Consider the following 19,112-nt stretch of genomic DNA (forward strand, 5'->3'; position numbering starts at 1 on the left):
AACCAAAAAGTTAGCAAAATGTATTTGTATTTGTGAATTTAAGCCAGGCTTGAATAATCGTGCTCAGCGAATCAGCTTTGCGGTGAACTTTACGCAGTAGGTCTGGCCATTGATAAGAAGGATGCTTAGACAAAGCGACCAAAGAACTAACCCACCATTCACTAGGAATCTAAGCTTTTGAAGCAAAAATGGCGTTCGAATGGTGAACGCCCGAAATGTCAAAATCACGCAGTGGTACCAACATTACGAAAAAAGTGTGCCATGACATGACAGCTGCATTTTTTCTAATGTTGGTGCTAATGCGCGATTTTGACATTTCGGACGTTCAACATTCGAACGCCATCTTCGCTTAAAAACCTGGATAGTAATTGTCTTGAGGCATTCTTTTGCACATTTCTGAAGAACTGGCATCACTGTTTAAAGTTGGTTGGGAGCAATGCTTGAAAAGGGATCGTTTACTGACAGAAATGGCCGATATTTGAAAGATCTCGGGAGTCAGCTATCGTCATTTGGATAACGTCATGATTCGAATTCCCGGACGCTTCGAAACCCGGACACCTCATCTTGTTTTATCAATTATTTGGATATAAGTTCGCATTATGAATGTCAAAACTGTGTTATTTGATGAATTCTTACATCAACTTTCATTTAAAGTTTGTTTGAATGCTATAGTTGATGCCAAAACAATTATATAAAATAAAGTTATAAGTTTACCAAAAATGTGAAACATTTCACTGAAATATTTCATAGGCGTCCGATGCACCGGGAAGGCAAAGCAGAAATTTAATGTTTTGATTTTCTTTAATTCTAGCAAATTCTTATATAAAATATCGATTGTTCTGATGTTAACAGCTTATTTGAGACCTAAAAATTGCTATTCACTAACATTTCAGTCCACATTTGTGCGGTTCATACGCAACATCGAGTGTCCGGAATTCGAAGCAAAAGTGTCTGGATTTCGAATCAGCTTTTATCAGTGTCCGGGATTCGAAGCACAACAAGTCAATTTAATTTAAAAAATCTGAAGAAAATTTGTTAAAAAAAAGACATATTTTACATGCATTCTCTTAAAACTGACTGTTTTTACAACATCCTGTTGATATTCCTACATTTCCAACTTGTTACATGATTTTTTGCCAGCTATATTAAAAATGGTAATCTACTAAGTGTCCGGATTTCGAATCATGAAGTTACGCCCAACGGTTGATACACACGAAGTTGACACGAGAGAATGCCGCTCTCAACACTCAAGTAGTCCGGCGACACTACACTATCTCTTTCTTGCTTGTGTGGGTAATTGTGATGACAGCAATCATTTGAATGCAGTCATGGGCCAAGTGATTGGGCATTTTCGACAATTTGGTTACGAGACCTTCAATCTAACAAATATCGCTTACTTTTTCAATTTTTTGTTTGACCTTAATTGGAAAATTTAGTTGTTTTTTAAAGCTTTTTAGTCCTACTAATAACCTTTCTTTCAAAAGCTAAAATTAAATTTCAAATTATGTTCTGCCTGGAACGGGGATATTATTCTAGAAAATGTCAAAAAACGCCCTTTTTGGACCACTCTAGGCAATGTTTGAGCCAAATAGGAGCACTCGGATTTGTATTCTACTGGTTTGACGTGGAACAACTGTATTATTTATTTACTAAGTTTCGACCAAACCAAAAGAATCAACAATTTGTTCAATTCAAAAAAAAACCTATAGTGAAAAATAATCGCTAAAATGTCCCATTAGAGGACAGGACAAGATTACGATTATGGCAACATGTATGGGGCCAGGTTACGAATTAAATCTGGGAATGCTAGTTTTTTAAGTGTCTTCCAAAGAGATTAACAAAATATTTTCTTTTTAAAATTTTGTACATTTTTCCTGATTTTTATTGTTCATCAATTTTGAACAATTTTTCAAGTAAATATAAGGTGTTAAATGCGAAATGAAAAAAAAAAAATGTAACACCATAACCATTTTTGACTTAAAATTCAAATTCATGTGGGACATTTTTGTTTTCCTGAGTGTAAAGTTTTTTTTCGTCTTGAAAACTGAAAAATAAATCAAATCAACTATTGCAGATTTGGTTTTATTTTAAAGTTTTTTTTTTCATTTAATGTAACAGTATTTTTTCCTGTAAAGCCATAACTAATAACTTTGCCGAAGACACCAAGTTGATCGGAAATTCTACGCGTTGCAAAATGTAGGTTTCCGAGTTTTGCAACGAGTTCCATACAACTTTTTTTTGCAACTCCGTTTCTCTCGCTTGAGGTTAACTTTCGTGTGTTTGGTCAACTCAAAAACCCAAAACAGTGACAAAAAGTATTGTTTTTCGAAACATGTGCTGAAAATTTGAGCTAAACCAAGTAGGCCTGAAGAATGACCGGTAATGTAAAAATGTTCATAACGGAAATGAAAAAAGAATTTTGATTCGAGATTTTTAATTTTGTGTTTTTTTTGTGGTTTGGTTGAGCGTTTTAGCAGAATGCATTACTATGAATACAAAGAGACGAGTTGTTCCTTTTTTTGTTTGGATTATTTTTTCCCCTACGTCAAAAAAATTAAACGTCAAAATATGGCATTTTTCATAATTAGATATTCCACACCAGGCTCCAAGCTGGTCATACAAAATGGCGGTATTCCAAATTATGTATCTTGGAAATGGTTTTTTTTATCGATTTGGTATCTTCGACAAAGTTGTAGATTATGATTAAGCTTAGGGGAAAAACATTTTTATTTTATAACCGTCAACTGGGACGAATCGGGACCACAGTCTGAATAGGGATAGCAGTTTTTAAAGCATTCTAAAGCCTCAAATAAGGAAGTCGATGCACAAATTTAGTTGAACTGTACCTATTCTAACCGAAATCAATTAAAAATATCAAAATGTAGAGCAAGAACCTGGCTAAAGCGCCCCAGATGACGGTACTAAAAGTAGAAATTCCAAAACAAGTACTTTTTAATTTTTTTAAATATTTTTTATGCGCTAAAAAAGGCATCTTTTTCGCTAGAGTTTAGGACGGGGCAGAATCTGGTACCAGAGACATGAATTTTGAAAAAAAAAATATGTTTGTTAAAGAAAGCGAAAATATTGTCAAAAGAAATGTTTTAATCATTTTAAATGCTGAAAAGAATTTACAATAGAAAATGACTTAACGTTTTTTAAAAATAAATTACACCGTTCTAAAGTAATAGTTTCATTCTAATAAAAATACGAAAAGAAGTCGAATTGCAAAAACCTTGAAAATTACAATTTTGATTCCTGCTCATTTTTTCCAAAAACTTGTAATTTAAACATCTTGCAGCTCCCTTCGAACCAAATATTACACAAATTATGTATGATCTATGTCACTTTGGCAGTTTGCAAGTTTCTCAAATAGTTTGCGTTAATTTCTGGAAACAGGTTCGTAATGGGATAGCACATTAACCAAATTTGTAAGTTTGAAAAAAGGTGTGGTACTGAATCCTGTACAATAGCGATTTTTTTACTTATCTTGCTGAATTCTCGTTTGAGTAAGGACAGCAGAACAGTCTTTTCTTTTTGAATTTTAAATTTAAACACTAATTTTAAATACTTATTTATATGAGTATGGGATTCGCGTCGTGTAGTGCCCACCTCAGGATAAATAAATGATTTTTTAAAACTAGTTTTATTAATCTACAGTAATATGTTGGTGTTACAGTTTACATTCGGATTCAAGCATTTTTTTCCAACTCTGCGCAAAGCGTCAGCAAGTTCTCTACCAAGGCACAAAACTACTTCCATAGCGAAATGAACTACAAAACCCAGCCCAGCCTCGTCTTTTTCTAGCTGCTTTTGCTAAACAACTTCTTCAGCGGGCTTTTGGTGAGCGAATTCGACAGCACACTGGTCTTGAGTGAGTTGTTGCCGCCACCCTTCTTGCTGTCTGCCGTCTTGACAGGGCTGATTTTTTTTTTAAATTTTTGTTTGTTAGTAGTACAGCAGTACAAATCAAGCGGGGTTAGTGTGGAAAGGTGAAGTAAATTATTCAAAAAGTAAAAAATCGCATGCAGAAGAAAATATAAAAACATTTCCAGTTAAGAAATTGAAATAAACGCTGGTAATTTGGGGAGACAATCCAATCCAAACACGACTAACCTCTGCAGCTGCTCGTCCTCGTAAAAGTTGGGCGTGAGGGGTCGCTGGGCGCGGAGTGCCTCCCAGATGTCCACCTCGTCGTTTTCGCTGCCCGAGTCGAGGCTCTGCTGGATCGCAAACTGCATCAGCTCGTCCTCGTCCTCGAAGGTGACCTGACGGCGGTAATCGCTGCTCGATCGGCGCACGTACTCGGCCGGCACGTCGAAGCAGCAGTCGTCGATGACGCAGCTGGTCCGGTCGTCCGACTCCTCGATCGAGGTCACATTCGCGACCGGCGTTTCGATCGCAAACACATTGCCGAACGTGACGACCGCGTTCAACACGTGGAAGAGGGGAATTTCTGGAAGAAGCGATTGTGATTTATCCTGGAGAGTTTTGTACGCTATGTTGCGGAGGACTCACCAATTTTGACCGGAAACCCGGACGGAAGCTGCATCGTGATAAAGTCTTTCAGCTTTGACACATGCGGACTGGCCATCGTCGACATCAAATCCAGAATCGGCAACACTTGCTCCTGCAGCTTGATCGGGAAATCATCCCCGAGCCAAATGTTGGCCTTGAAGCGCTGTACTTTGGCCGCAACTCTCTTTGGTTTGCCCACGTCCCGTCCTTGCAGGTCCAATCCCTCGGAGAAGTACTCCTCCGGACTCGGAGCTTTGGCGATCGCGGAATCGTTGCTGCTGGACGAGGACGACGTCGTTGGCTCGTGGACCGGACTGTTGGTGTTGCTGTCGACCAGCAACGGAGACGCGCAGGAATCCTTAAGTGCACTTGGCGAGGCATTCGAACCGGCGTGGTCGTAGTCCTCTTCGGCCATTCCCAGAAAGTGTTGCAGTGGAGTTCGCGAACTCTTGATACGTGCCTGCTCCTCACTCAGATGTTCGTTCCGAGTTCGCGTGATAAACTCCACGTTACTCGCGCCGTACACCTTGCACTCGTACCCGTTAATGTTCTCCGACTTTTCGCTGCGCCAGCCCCAAAACCCGGACTTGTTCCGCTCGAAGCTAATCTTGTCCATGTCGATGTGATTGCAGATCACCGGCGCCTGCAGTCGCAACGCCACCGATTCCTTCGACGGTGGAATCCCATCGATCGCTTCCGCCTCCAGGTTGCGCATGTGCTCCACCGAAACCTCCCCCGTATCGTGGTCAATCTCGATCATCGTAGCCGTCTCGGCATGCCCCTTAAAAATATAACTCCGATTGCCCCGCTGCCAACTGTTGTTATCAAACCCAAGCAACGTCGTGTCGATCCGGACGTTCGAGCCGCGCTTGTACACCTTGTACGTGTCGCTGGGACAAACCCGCGACATGAGCGGAACCCAGCTCGTAAATTCCCACTTCATCTCGACGTAAAAGTCGGGCGTGTCCTGAAGGTGCTGCAGCAGCTGGGGCACGTGCGAGACGCGCTTGATGTGGCGCTGGAGATCGCGAACTTCCAGCACGGCGGTGAGGATCTGGGTATCGCCGGAGCAGACCGCTTCCTGGACCACTGCAACGGGGAAAGGGAATTGGAATTGAATATGGAAAGAAAATAACATGACCACAAACTCTCCACCATAAATTAAAATTCACGCCATAATTTTGTCACTGATAACGCTTCTTTTAGTTGTAATTTTATTAAAAATCTCAAGGAGCTATTAGACTATGGCAAACATACAAACAATCTCGAACTTGTTTGTGTTTGACAGTTTGCCAAGCTCGCAAACTTGTTTGCGGCAAGTGCGCAAACAAAGCAGAATCTAGAGTTTTTTTTTAAAGGTCCTATAAACTATTTTCTTTCATATGTTAATAGGACCTATTCAAAAAAAACTCTAGATGTATGTAGGATGACGTTTCTGCAAACAGATACAGGTAAACAAACGAAACAAGCAAACTGCCAAACTGTCAAATCATCAAAAGTTTTTTTTCTGCTAATTTTGATCTTAAAAAAATCATTGAAAAGAAGAAAAGCAATTCTTAAACATGTCGGTCATCGATTACACCGAGCAACAACATATCTGCGCAGGTTCAACTCGAGGGGAAGCATGAACTTTGATGTCCAGATCAGCTGAAGTTAAATAATGAATCAAAAATGATAAGTGGGAGCCCAATTAACCACTGAAGACCTCTGTTTTATTAGTTAATACCGGCGCCCTCCCAACGAGCCTGCAGTTTCGACGACCAAACCGTCAGAGTGCCTTTCGATCAACGATGATATGGAAAAGACGTATTATATAGCAGAACGTGTAATTACTTTAAACATTTTACACATTATGCATTATTTTTCACGACGTCGTGCTTTCCGATCAAAAATATTAAGTTAATATTTATTATTTAATTACTCCCACATATTGGATGCAATGTTTACTTGTATGCAACAGCGACGTACCGCCCTAATTCTCCATACAAACTTTGGAGAAAACCCATTCGGCCTTCTCTAAACATTTTTGAAAATTACAATGTGCACGGACCTCAAAGTTTATGTTTCATTTTTGTAAATTTCTGTAGGTCAGTGTTATTTTTAGTATTTTTTATATGACCAAACAAGTCATTTTACGGTTTATACAAAAAATGTAAATATTCTGAAATCACGAGAACAGAATTCGACCAGAATTTCTAATTAATTGGTGTCTTTCGTGCAATTTCAGATAAAAATTAGATTTCAAATCAATAAATTATAAAAAAAATATTATGAATTGCACCGTTTTCGAGATAAATCCACCTCAAGTATGGTTTTGTGAAAATTTTGCAATGTTTGGTTTTTTTTTCGCATAGTGCCTAAGCCAGAAAACATTTTTCAAAAAATTCAGAAAAGTTCCTATAAGTTTGTATAGGGAACTTTGAATTTTTACCTCTAGTTATTGAAAAAGAAACGTACACTTTATCAAAAATGTTGTCAATTCCTTTTTGATCTCAAATCTAATTTTGCATTTGAAAATGTAGTAAAATTTTGTTACGATTATTTACTGTGTCATAGTAGAGTCTTTGCGAATACGCATATTCGCCATTTATACCATTTATTTTGGCGACGGTCATACAAAATGGTTATATAAATGTATAAAATTCTGTATCTTGAGAAGGGATTTTCTGATCAACTTGGTGTCTTTTTTTCACTAAAATTAAAATTCCCAAAAAACGTATTTTTTTTCTAAACTAAGACTAAGAAAGTCTTCTTCTGAGGCATTGTGCGTGATAGTGACAAATATGGTTAAAGAAGCATAGTTTTTGAAAACATTTTTTTTTGTTTTTTGAAAAATATCGAAATTTGGATAAGGCTGGAACTAATTTTATTTAAAGTTTTTGTCTCCCTCCCCTTCAAAGTTGGCCCGATAAATCAGAGGGCAATTTTTTTTTTTTTTTTCAAAAACAATAAATTTTTTTAAAGGAAACTTAAGCGCAATCTGCTGAAATCGATTTAAAATGCATTCCCCTGCGCTTAGAAGCATTTTTAGCATGCTTGGATTTATTTAAAAATCTTTTGAATTTTTAAAATTTTCGATGTTTATTATCGAAAAAAGTTTTTTTTTCGCCAACATTTTTATTTTCGTCAAATCTTACATTTTTTGAAAACTAATGATTGCATAACAACTGAACTAGTGTAAAATGCATTTTAAAACACATTTTCAAGTGAAAATGTTAAAAATATGGCTTGTTATTAATTTTTTTTAAATTTATAGTTTTTATTTTTTTTAAACTACTTTTCCCGAAATTGTAGAGAATTACTCAGATATAAAAAATCAAATTTGCATCATTGCAGTTATTTAGCAATTTTTGATAAAAAAATAACTATATCATTTTTTTTTTCAAGCACCTCAGTTTCACTATTCAACAAAATATTCCAAAACTATTTGAAATATACAGTCCAGACTCAATAATCCGAAGCCTCGATTATCCGAAGTTTCGATTATCCGAAGTTCGATTATTCGAAGGTTTGTATGGGACTTCGGATAATCGAATCATGAACAAAAAAAAATGTTTTGGTATTTTTTAATTTTCTTATTTTTAACATAAAATTTGAGTTCTATGACCCAAAAAATAAAATAAAATAAAAGTTTAAAATTGAATGTACGATCCTAGTTTCAACATTTGAATAAAAAAAGTGTTTGAAAATGCAGTCCAGTTCTTTTGCGATCATTAGTTTCCAAAATATCTAAGTATTACGAAAATTTAATTTTATGCAAAAACAAATGTTTTTGCGGTGCATTGTAATTTCATAAATATTCAAAATATTTTTAATCCAGCCCAAACATGCTAAACATGATTATCAATGCAGAAAATGCATTTTAGATTGTTTTCAGTTGATTTAACTTCTATTTTCATTAAAATTTTGAAGTTTTCAGAAAAAAACAAAATTTGCCCCTGATTAACATTAACATTAAAAAATATTTGCAACGGCTTGAATAAAAAAACAAACAAGCTATTAGCAGAATCAAGTTTCTTGCCATCATTGCCAAATGTTGATGCCGGTCAGTTGTCTAGTAGTAGACGACAGACACAGCTCTAGCACAAGCAGGTTTAGAAAGGCAATATATTAAAACAGCTGACATATCGCAAACACGTGGCGAATGTCGCACGCAGAATACTCACACAAACGGTGCAAAACTGCTTTCGTTAGAGTAACCTGGTAAAATATGTTATTGGAGCAAAATTTATTTTATTAGGGTATTTTAACCATTAGTGGACCCCCTAGTAGAGCCGAAGCACATTTTTCACAAATTTTCAATATTTTAAGACCTTTTTCATAACCCTTTGTATAAAACAATGAAATCTGAAGTCTTTTGAACAATTTTGACTATTTGTTTCATCAGTTATTTGTTTTTGAGCAGCAAAATAGCCATTTGAAAAAAAAGTTTTTTTGCCTTGTTATGGACCCCCTTTTCCTATAGTGGACCCGGGTCCATAATCCGATTGTGGACCCGGGTCCACTATAGGCAAACTGTTATTTTTATACCAAATTTAACCGATATTTGATGTTTTGATGCATGGTGTAGGTCTAATGATAGATATAATGAATAAAAGATGGATTTTGCTCACTTTTCATTATAAACAAATATGTTTTGTTAACAAATTTGGCTTTAAACAACAAAAAACCTAACAGACATTTAAACACATTTATTTCCGAAAAAGATCAGAGAAAACGTTTCAAAAACCACTATAAACATAAAAATAACTAAAAAAAGTAATCTTGATGCAAATTTTTCCATATTAATTACATAAATGGTTGACCGAAACTATATAATAGATTTGTTTACAGTTGCTGATAAAACCACGCATATTTATTTAAAAAAATGTTTTGTTATTGATTTATTATTATAAAATATTATTTCAAACTGCAATTATGATGCTTCAGTTAAGTACAATTAACTATAGTTTTGATTAATTATAATTTTTTACGGCTTCAGCATTTTTGGTACTTTTAACATGAAAACAGCTCTATTTATACTCATAATTGAAAAAATATGCGTTTAGGTTGATAACAACAAGCATTTATTGTATGTTTAAAGAAACTTTTGCTTGAATACACAGTTTTCTTCATTTTTGAAGGTTAAATTAACAGGGGTCCACTTTTGGAAAAGTTTGGATTTCGTTGTCCTATATTGGACCCCCCTAATTTTTGTTCGAAAATGGCAGTTCTTCGCTTTATTTTAGTAAAAATCCTTAAACTTACATTATTTCGACTTGCTGAAGTTAAATAATCAGTCAAAAAATGATTGGATGGTTAATTCAATCATAAAATATAAATGCAGTTTTGTTGTGAAAATGCTAGTGGCCATGGCTGATTTCAGATGTCGAACTCAAAACACTTATTTTGGCTGAAAGGACACGTCAATAACAGCCAACATTGTTTTAAATGATGCTGAACATGCCAAATAAATTATTTCTAGACAACAACACGCTTGAAATTGTGATTTTTATTGAATTTTTCATCAAAAACCCTTCAGAGGGTCCACTATAGGAAAGGGGTCCACTAATGGATAACGTACCCTACATTTTTTTCATTGAAAATAATAAAATGGTTTTTGAAGATTCAAGATTTACGCTCCAATAAAATTCGGGTCACTCTAATAGAAAACAATCGTGTATTGGTGTGTTTCAGCTTTTTAAACGCTCTTCTTCTGAATGAGAGGAATATTCCTGTGATAGTCTGACCACTGATTGAAGACAGCAAAAGTACAGGTAGTGTTATCAACACATTGTTATTAAAATAAAAGCAATTGACTCCACTTGATAGGTCTACCACAGATAAACGGACAAAGTATTTGCGGGTTTACAGTAATTTACTTCTATTCTAGACATTAATTATCTCGCGATCTCTGACAAATCAACCAGCATTGTCCAGTGACTGGAGGCTTATCAACGGCCTCGACCACAGTGATTCAAGTATTTTCACAGGAGAATGGTCGACCACCACGAAGAGCGGGACGACGACGTCCTGCAGCCAATGTCCCGCGCAGAACTAGAGGCCCTTCGAGATTTGTACGCCAAACACCTTCCCCAGGAGATTCACTTCTACTTTTTGCTGCAGAACCAGCTGAGCTGGGACTCCAAACTGGACAGCTGGAGCGAGGCGGAGAAGCGGACGTTGAGCGTTCGTGCGTTCATCCGGTTCTTCAAGCCGAAACGGGACGACGGAACAACGGGGACGTTCGTGGCGATCAGCGAGGACGAAGATCCGAACGTGTACTTTCATTCGCTGAGGGAAACTCCCGAGCAGCTCGAGCGGTATCTGGAGGACACGAGGCGGATTAATTGGGCATGTCGGCCGGTGTTTTCCAGTTTCAGTGATCCATTTGCGACGATGCTCGGTAATGTCTTGAAGAGGTTCAATTGTGGCTACGAGGTATTGTCGGACTGTGCGTACTACCTTATCGGAAAGGAGGAAGCCCTTCAATTTCAATACGAGTAGGTGAAGAGTTGCTGAAGGTACAGAATTTCAGCTGAAAAAAAACTTGTTTTCCAGAGTTCCCCCAAATTTGGTCCTGAAAAAGTTGGACACCTCGTACTCCGACCTCATGAACGAACGTTGGCCCCATCGATACCCGAATTCGGAGAAGTACATCAGACTACTGGTACAGCTTAACGGAGGCCTTGGACTGTTCAACGCCGCCAACGACGACCTGGCCGGATGGGTTCTGAAGAACGAATTTGCTGGAGTTGGGTAAAGCAGTCATCTTTGAAAAGATGTTCAAATTTAACAAAATTTGCTTAATTTTAGCCACCTCCAGGTGATGCCAGACTATCGACGTGCCGGACTGGGGGAGATTCTGGCGAAGGCGATGACCAAACGAATTGCCGAGGAGGATGACGGGCCGGTGAATGCGTTCATTGTGGACAAGAATGCGGCCTCGATTCGGTTGTTTTTGAAGCTCGGCTATCGCAGGATTGACGGATCGAACTGGGTGCGGGCGGATCATCAGGAATAGTTAGGAAAAGATTGAGCTGTAGCGTTGAGTGTCGCACGAGGAAATGTATTGACAATAAAGAGATTTGCTATTGAACAAAAAAAAACTTCTTTAATTGTTTAAAAAAATGCTAATTTTTGAGGCGCTGAACTCATTAAAATTTAATCTAAACCTAAGACTAAGAAGATCACTTTTGCCAAGATTGTTGACATGATTCTGTCGTTGCCTTCGTGGTGCTCAAGTGTCGTGTCGTATCTATCGTGCCGAGCTCATTATTATGTGGACTATATCATTAGAACTTCCCATTATCATTGTTGCCTCCATCCTCCTCATAAAGCATATTGAGAGTATTTGTGTACAGAGCTGCACTTGAGCGCAAATCGCGCTGTGTCTTCTTCTTCTTCTTCCCGACGTTGACGCATTAGAATTAGGCCCGCCCGATTAACGACGTTGAGTCATGCGATTTTGAATATATGGTCTTCATATATACTCACCGGACCATCCGTCGTGTTCGAAGTTTGCGTTTGCCTTGGCTCCGAGCAGTGCCTTGACGCACTCCAAGTGGCACAGTTTAACGGCCAGCATGAGCGGCGTACGTCCCCTCGGGTCCAACTGCTCCAGGTCATGCTGAGGACGAAAATGGACAGACGGAAGATAACACGGTAAGAGATAGGGAGAGATAAATTTTCGGCAATCGATTGGGCACGCGGAGTAAGAAGAAGAGGAGGCGAACATATAGATTTTTATTTATTTTTATGGGTGATATTAACGCACATGGTGTCGACTCAAAATCGATACCGAAATTAGCTAAGTTTTTCTGATAATAAATATTAAAAATTTCAATGACCTTCTTTTTTTAATTCTGTTTACAATTATGGGACCATGCAACGTTGAGACCTTTTTTGAAATCTCAGAAAATAATTTTGCGGCAAACATAGAAGAGAGTTTTATTGTAATTTATTTTTTTATGAAAAAAGAAAGTATTCGAGAACAAAAATTAAACTCTTTTATGTTTAAGGGTTCCGTCGGAAGGAACGCGATAAACACAAACGTTTAAATAATGTTGTTTGTAAAAAATACAATTTTAAATAAAAAAAAAACTCTCAGAACGCAGTATTTTGAAATGCCAAACAATATATGGACAAATTTATTTTTTCTAGGATGAAGTAAATCAGAGGGAAAAGCCATAACAATAATTTTAGCAAAAAAAAAAGAAAACAAAAATAGAAATTGAAATATTTTTAAATTTAAATATAGAAACTACATAAAATTACAATTAAAAATTAAAGCAAATTAAAATCAATTCATAAAGTATGAAAATTTATAAATTTCAAAAAATCATAAATCTAGAGATTTAAAAATTTAAAAACAGAGTTGCTTTGGAGAATTTGAACGTTGCGCGTCGCGGTCAACACGCCGGATTTTCGATGCCCTTTCCGTCTTTGTTTTCCCCGCGATTGTGTGTGTATTTCGACCCGGACGATTCCGCGATGTTGACAGTTGCTTTGGAGAATTTGCACGTTGCGCGTCGCGGTCAACACGCCGGATTTTCGTTGCCGTTTTCGTCTTTGTTTCCCCCGCGATTGTGTGTGTATTTCGACCCGGACGATTCCGCGATGTTGACAGTTGCTTTGGAGAATTTGAACGGTGCGCGTCGCGGTCAACACGCCGGATTTTCGATGCTGTTTCCGTCTTTGTTTTCCCCGCGATTGTGTGTGTATTTCGACCCGGACGATTTCGCGATGTTGACAGTTGCTTTGGAGAATTTGAACGTTGCGCGTCGCGGTCAACACGCCGGATTTTCGATGCCGTTTCCGTCTTTGTTTTCCCCGTGATTGTGTGTGTATTTCGACCCGGACGATTTCGCGATGTTGACAGTTGCTTTGGAGAATTTGAACGTTGCGCGTCGCGGTCAACACGCCGGATTTTCGATGCCGTTTCCGTCTTTGTTTTCCCCGCGATTGTGTGTGTATTTCGACCCGGACGATTCCGCGATGTTGACAGTTGCTTTGGAGAATTTGCACGTTGCGCGTCGCGGTCAACACGCCGGATTTTCGATGCCGTTTCCGTCTTTGTTTTCCCCGCGATTGTGTGTGTATTTCGACCCGGACGATTCCGCGATGTTGACAGTTGCTTTGGAGAATTTGAACGGTGCGCGTCGCGGTCAACACGCCGGATTTTCGATGCTGTTTCCGTCTTTGTTTTCCCCGCGATTGTGTGTGTATTTCGACCCGGACGATTTCGCGATGTTGACAGTTGCTTTGGAGAATTTGAACGTTGCGCGTCGCGGTCAACACGCCGGATTTTCGATGCCGTTTCCGTCTTTGTTTTCCCCGCGATTGTGTGTGTATTTCGACCCGGACGATTCCGCGATGTTGACAGTTGCTTTGGAGAATTTGCACGTTGCGCGTCGCGGTCAACACGCCGGATTTTCGTTGCCGTTTTCGTCTTTGTTTCCCCCCCGATTGTGTGTGTATTTCGACCCGGACGATTCCGCGATGTTGACAGTTGCTTTGGAGAATTTGCACGTTGCGCGTCGCGGTCAACACGCCGGATTTTCGATGCCGTTTCCGTCTTTGTTTTCCCCGCGATTGTGTGTGTATTTCGACCCGGACGATTCCGCGATGTTGACAGTTGCTTTGGAGAATTTGCACGTTGCGCGTCGCGGTCAACACGCCGGATTTTCGATGCCGTTTCCGTATTTGTTTTCCCCGCGATTGTGTGTGTATTTCGACCCGGACGATTTCGCGATGTTGACAGTTGCTTTGGAGAATTTGAACGTTGCGCGTCGCGGTCAACACGCCGGATTTTCGATGCCGTTTCCGTCTTTGTTTTCCCCGCGATTGTGTGTGTATTTCGACCCGGACGATTCCGCGATGTTGACAGTTGCTTTGGAGAATTTGCACGTTGCGCGTCGCGGTCAACACGCCGGATTTTCGTTGCCGTGTGTATTTCGACCCGGACGATTCCGCGATGTTGACAGTTGCTTTGGAGAATTTGAACGGTGCGCGTCGCGGTCATCTCGCAGGATTTTCGATGCCGTTGCCGTCTTTGTTGTCCCCCCGATTGTGTGTGTATTTCGGTCCGGGCGGTTTCGCGTTTTCGCATTTTAGTTGGTTTTATCTTTCCACAGCCGGCTGTCTAAGATTGAATCATTTATGCTAAACTCAACACCAAATAACCGGGAATAGTCTCATCCGCATACTCCGACTGTTTGCCTTGAGAATGCATAATACATCACACCATTAAACAAAATTTATTGATTATTGGGCCGCATCATCATCCTCTATGTTGAATCCTGGCCATTACCCTTACCCACTAACAAAATCCCAAGTAGAAGTAGTTTTCCGGCACACGTGGGGGTGTGGATATCGTATAGAACCCACCCTTTGTAGCAACCTGTGCTAACTAACATTCCCGTCCCAATCCCCCGAGATCTACAAACTGACATGGCGGGCGCCGTTGGTGGCCAACGACTGTTACCTATTTGCTCCAGATCTAGTTTTAATGATCTTGATGTTTTATCTTTTCAGCGCATTCATACATGCTGTTGATAAGGGAAACACCATTAGATCGTTCAAGCGTATGGTCGGTTGTATTGATAGGATATTACGGTCCTGTTCAGCAACGGAGAAGGACAACCATGGGTGGTCTCTCATGCTCATGCTCATGCTCATGCTCAGATTTAAAAATTTAAAAACACTTCGTACTCGATGATCTTCGCCAAAGTGTCACTCAAAAAAATCGAAACCAAAATACAATTTAAGAATCTAAGAATTTAGGAATTTAAGAATTTAAGAATTTAAGAATTTAAGAATTTAAGAATTTAAGAATTTAAGAATTTAAGAATTTAAGAATTTAAGAATTTAAGAATTTAAGAATTTAAGAATTTAAGAATTTAAGAATTTAAGAATTTAAGAATTTAAGAATTTAAGAATTTAAGAATTTAAGAATTTAAGAATTTAAGAATTTAAGAATTTAAGAATTTAAGAATTTAAGAATTTAAGAATTTAAGAATTTAAGAATTTAAGAATTTAAGAATTTAAGAATTTAAGAATTTAAGAATTTAAGAATTTAAGAATTTAAGAATTTAAGAATTAAGAATTTAAGAATTTAAGAATTTAAGAATTTAAGAATTTAAGAATTTAAGAATTTAAGAATTTAAGAATTTAAGAATTTAAGAATTTAAGAATTTAAGAATTTAAGAATTTAAGAATTTAAGAATTTAAGAATTTAAGAATTTAAGAATTTAAGAATTTAAGAATTTAAGAATTTAAGAATTTAAGAATTTAAGAATTTAAGAATTTAAGAATTTAAGAGAGCGAGTTGTGGCGCTATAACCACGGCAAATAGTGTCCAGGGCATTCGTGGAAATACAATGTCCCATCCCAGAGGGTCCCGGAGTACCAAACCTTCTTAGCATGGTGCTCCCAACGAATACAACCAAATCTCGGAGCGTATGGTGGTGTGTCCCCACGCTTCTTCCTCCCCTGTCGATTCAGAATTGTGTTGTTGTTCGAACACTCAGTGCTCAAACTCAACCCAATTACGAGTCATCTCTGCGATAGGCTTTACGCAGTAGGCCTGGCCGCTTTAACGCTTGTGATGTTTCAATGCATTCGTATGCAATGGCGCACTACAAATGTTAATAAATGACAAGAAGAGTGCTAGGCGTCATCTAACCTAAGGCACTCTCCAGGATCCCTTCGAAAGATTGGCTGCGCTAGGGTCTGATTAGATTAGATTAGATTAGATTAAGAATTTAAGAATTTAAGAATTTAAGAATTTAAGAATTTAAGAATTTAAGAATTTAAGAATTTAAGAATTTAAGAATTTAAGAATTTAAGAATTTAAGAATTTAAGAATTTAAGAATTTAAGAATTTAAGAATTTAATAATTTAAGAATTTAAGAATTTAAGAATTTAAGAATTTAAGAATTTAAGAATTTAAGAATTTAAGAATTTAAGAATTTAAGAATTTAAGAATTTAAGAATTTAAGAATTTAAGAATTTAAGAATTTAAGAATTTAAGAATTTAAGAATTTAAGAATTTAAGAATTTTAGAGCTTTAGAATTTTGAAATTTTAGAATTTTAGAAGTTTAGAACTTTTTCTCAAAGAATGTTCAAATTTAGAAAAAAAAATTGAAAGGCGGAGAGCCAGCTTCTGTTAAGTCTAATCAAGTTCATATTTGGGATTTGAGCACAGTAAATCCACTGGAACAAGCCTCAATAATATTTTTTTGTTACATTCAAATGTCTACATCATGTCTATATCAATTTTTAAATAATTATAAAGATTGTATCTTTTTTGGTTGATGATTTTGGATTATTCTGAAAACTCCTTACATGTTAAAAAAAAAATACAAAAATGGGTTTTAAAATAGATTGAACGAGATTAACATTTTAAATTGGTTTTTTTTATTGCTTTATTAATTCTGGAGTTTCATTTTCCAAAAATAAAGAATCTTTGTATTGCCACTAATTACTAGAATTATCGGGAATTACTGAGTAAATTCGGAATTACTGTAATTACTTCCTGAAACTCTCAAGTATTTCCGGGTTAGTGACCTGTCTGACATGATGCTGGGAATCCCCTGTTTTATTGAATTAACACACACAAGAAATTACATCGATATTCCTTTCTGAACAACAACATCGGGCGATTTCCTGAGATTTTATTTCTTGTAATTTTTGTTGGTTCGTTCATAAAATGTTGGCAGTTGCCGGCAAATGGTATGACAATGTTCGATATCTGTATCTTTACAAAAACTTTTTTTTGTGATTTGGTGATTTTAGTAATGTTCCATGAAATAGTGTCATGATCGACAAAAAAAAAAATAAAGGAAATCTGCAAATTGAATGGAATCAAGACTGTTGTTAAGTTGTATGTTTTTAAACATACGAGAATTTGTCCTATTCTATAATCTAGTTTTTTAAAGTTATCAGAAGTAATAGAATGAAAAAGAAATTAAATGATTTAAAAAATCATAAACATAAACTCTTTTCAAGCAGACACCCTGTGACATTCCACCGTCTGATAGCAGAGTATCAGAAACGGTGGTCCTTTTCCAGCACCGAAGCCTAAAACCAAACCTCGGTACCATTCCGGGTTCATCGGGGATTTATGTAATTTGTTTATCAAACGTTGACCGTTTCGGCGCATTTTACCTTGCCGTAATCGAATTATATTTCCACCCAGGCCTAATTAAATTAATACTGCCCACCAGCCCCATTTGGCCTTCCTTTTCTCCGGAATCAACGGGAGGCCTCCGGAAATGGTCCCCAAAACTCACCTCCCCCTTCTCGAGGGCCTGCTGCAGCTCCCGGAAGTCATTGTTCCAGACGAACCAGTGGAGCGGGTATTTGGCCGCGATCTGCTCGACGGTTATCATTGCTGCTGCCGCGTTGTTGTTTTTTGTTGTTTGGCTTCTTCGACGACGGACGGACGGACAAATAAAATGATTCACACTCTCGGGACTCAGGAGCAGGAAGATGGAGCTGCCGGATGGGGACACTAAGTCTTATCGGAACGCGGAGAGAAACGAAACGAACGAACGACCTGCCACCGTGTTTGTTAGCGTTGCATATGGAGCTATTTATAGGCTTTTGGGAATTACCTATGCACACAAAACCACCGCCGGACCGAGTTTATTGATAAAGAGAAGAGGACTTTTTTTCCTGAAGGAAAGTTAAACTGGACTGACCGAACGAACACAAAACTGCTGCTGCGAACTTTTATTTTTTTTTCGCTGCGACGGATTTTGACAGGTGACAGACAGTTTTTCGTGCGAAGGGGATTCGGACTGGGTTCGAGGAAAGACTGCAACTCCGACAAAATTAAGCTGACGAAGGTTACACACTCATTTAGAATTGGGTACTAAAGCCCTATGTCAATTTTTATGTACAACGGCAAAAAACACGATTAAATCCATTTCTGATATTTTTTTTCATTTTAATGCAAAAAAAATAATTGACAAGACAACATTTTTTCGATGGATCAACTATGGTCCCCTTGGATCGAGCTGTCAAGTAGGAACTTTTCTGTCAAGAAGGACCGCAAGGTTAATTTTTCCAAATTGATTTAAAAATACATTTTAAACTCTTTGGGGTCGTACAAAGGGTCATTGTACTCAGAAAAATAAGCTTTATCGCTGTAAACAATAATATCAGCAATCTAAGCTTCATTTTAGGACCCAATTAAAGTCCAGACACGATTATCCAAAGTTTGATTGTCCAAAAGTTTCTCAGGAACTTCAGACAATCGAATCATGAGCGAAAAATAGTCCGTGTTTCTAATTCTCTCAATAGGGTCTTAAAGACCTAAGTAAATTTTTAGGTACAGCGATTAAAAACAGACTTAAAAACCATTTCTGATCACTTTTTGTTATTTTAATGCAAAAAAAAAAGTTGACAAGACAACATATTTTCGATGGATCAACTACGGTCCCCTTGGAAAGAGCTGTCAAGTAGGACGTTTTCTGTCAAAAAGGACCGACAAAGAGTTCAAAATGTATTTTTAAATCAATTTTGAAAAATTAAACTCGCGGTCCTTATTGACAGAAAAGGTTAAACTTGACATCTCTTTCCTAGGGGACCATAGTTGATCCATTGAAAA

The 19,112-nt window shown here is 37.6% G+C and overlaps 2 protein-coding genes across 5 annotated transcripts in view; one reads left to right on the forward strand and one right to left on the reverse strand.

Moving 5' to 3' along the window:
- Nucleotides 1-19,112, reverse strand: part of LOC120425534 (ankyrin repeat domain-containing protein 13D) — a 34,481-nt gene that overhangs the window by 1,093 nt on the left and 14,276 nt on the right. Inside the window, exons 1-5 of one of the 4 annotated variants that reach the window (XM_039590091.2) lie at nucleotides 18,115-18,244; nucleotides 17,791-18,056; nucleotides 11,992-12,124; nucleotides 4,516-5,604; nucleotides 4,114-4,453 (exon numbers count right to left, since the gene is read on the reverse strand). In XM_039590091.2, coding sequence (XP_039446025.1) covers nucleotides 4,114-4,453; nucleotides 4,516-5,604; nucleotides 11,992-12,124; nucleotides 17,791-17,889 — 1,661 coding nt within the window. In that variant the 5' untranslated portion in view covers nucleotides 17,890-18,056; nucleotides 18,115-18,244. Of the gene's footprint in view, nucleotides 1-1,194; nucleotides 3,919-4,113; nucleotides 4,454-4,515; nucleotides 5,605-11,991; nucleotides 12,125-17,790; nucleotides 18,245-19,112 lie in introns of those variants that run through there. The other 3 variants (XM_039590093.2, XM_039590090.2, XM_039590092.2) reach the window with 3 other exon arrangements.
- Nucleotides 10,433-11,613, forward strand: LOC120425535 (uncharacterized). The gene is made up of 3 exons (XM_039590095.2): nucleotides 10,433-10,997; nucleotides 11,056-11,253; nucleotides 11,311-11,613. The coding sequence occupies exons 1-3, from the start codon at nucleotides 10,492-10,494 to the stop codon at nucleotides 11,516-11,518; spliced, it is 912 nt and encodes a 303-aa protein (XP_039446029.1). The 5' UTR covers nucleotides 10,433-10,491; the 3' UTR covers nucleotides 11,519-11,613.

This window comes from Culex pipiens, chromosome 2 (genome assembly GCF_016801865.2).
Source record: "Culex pipiens pallens isolate TS chromosome 2, TS_CPP_V2, whole genome shotgun sequence".
Lineage (NCBI taxonomy): Eukaryota > Metazoa > Arthropoda > Insecta > Diptera > Culicidae > Culex > Culex pipiens.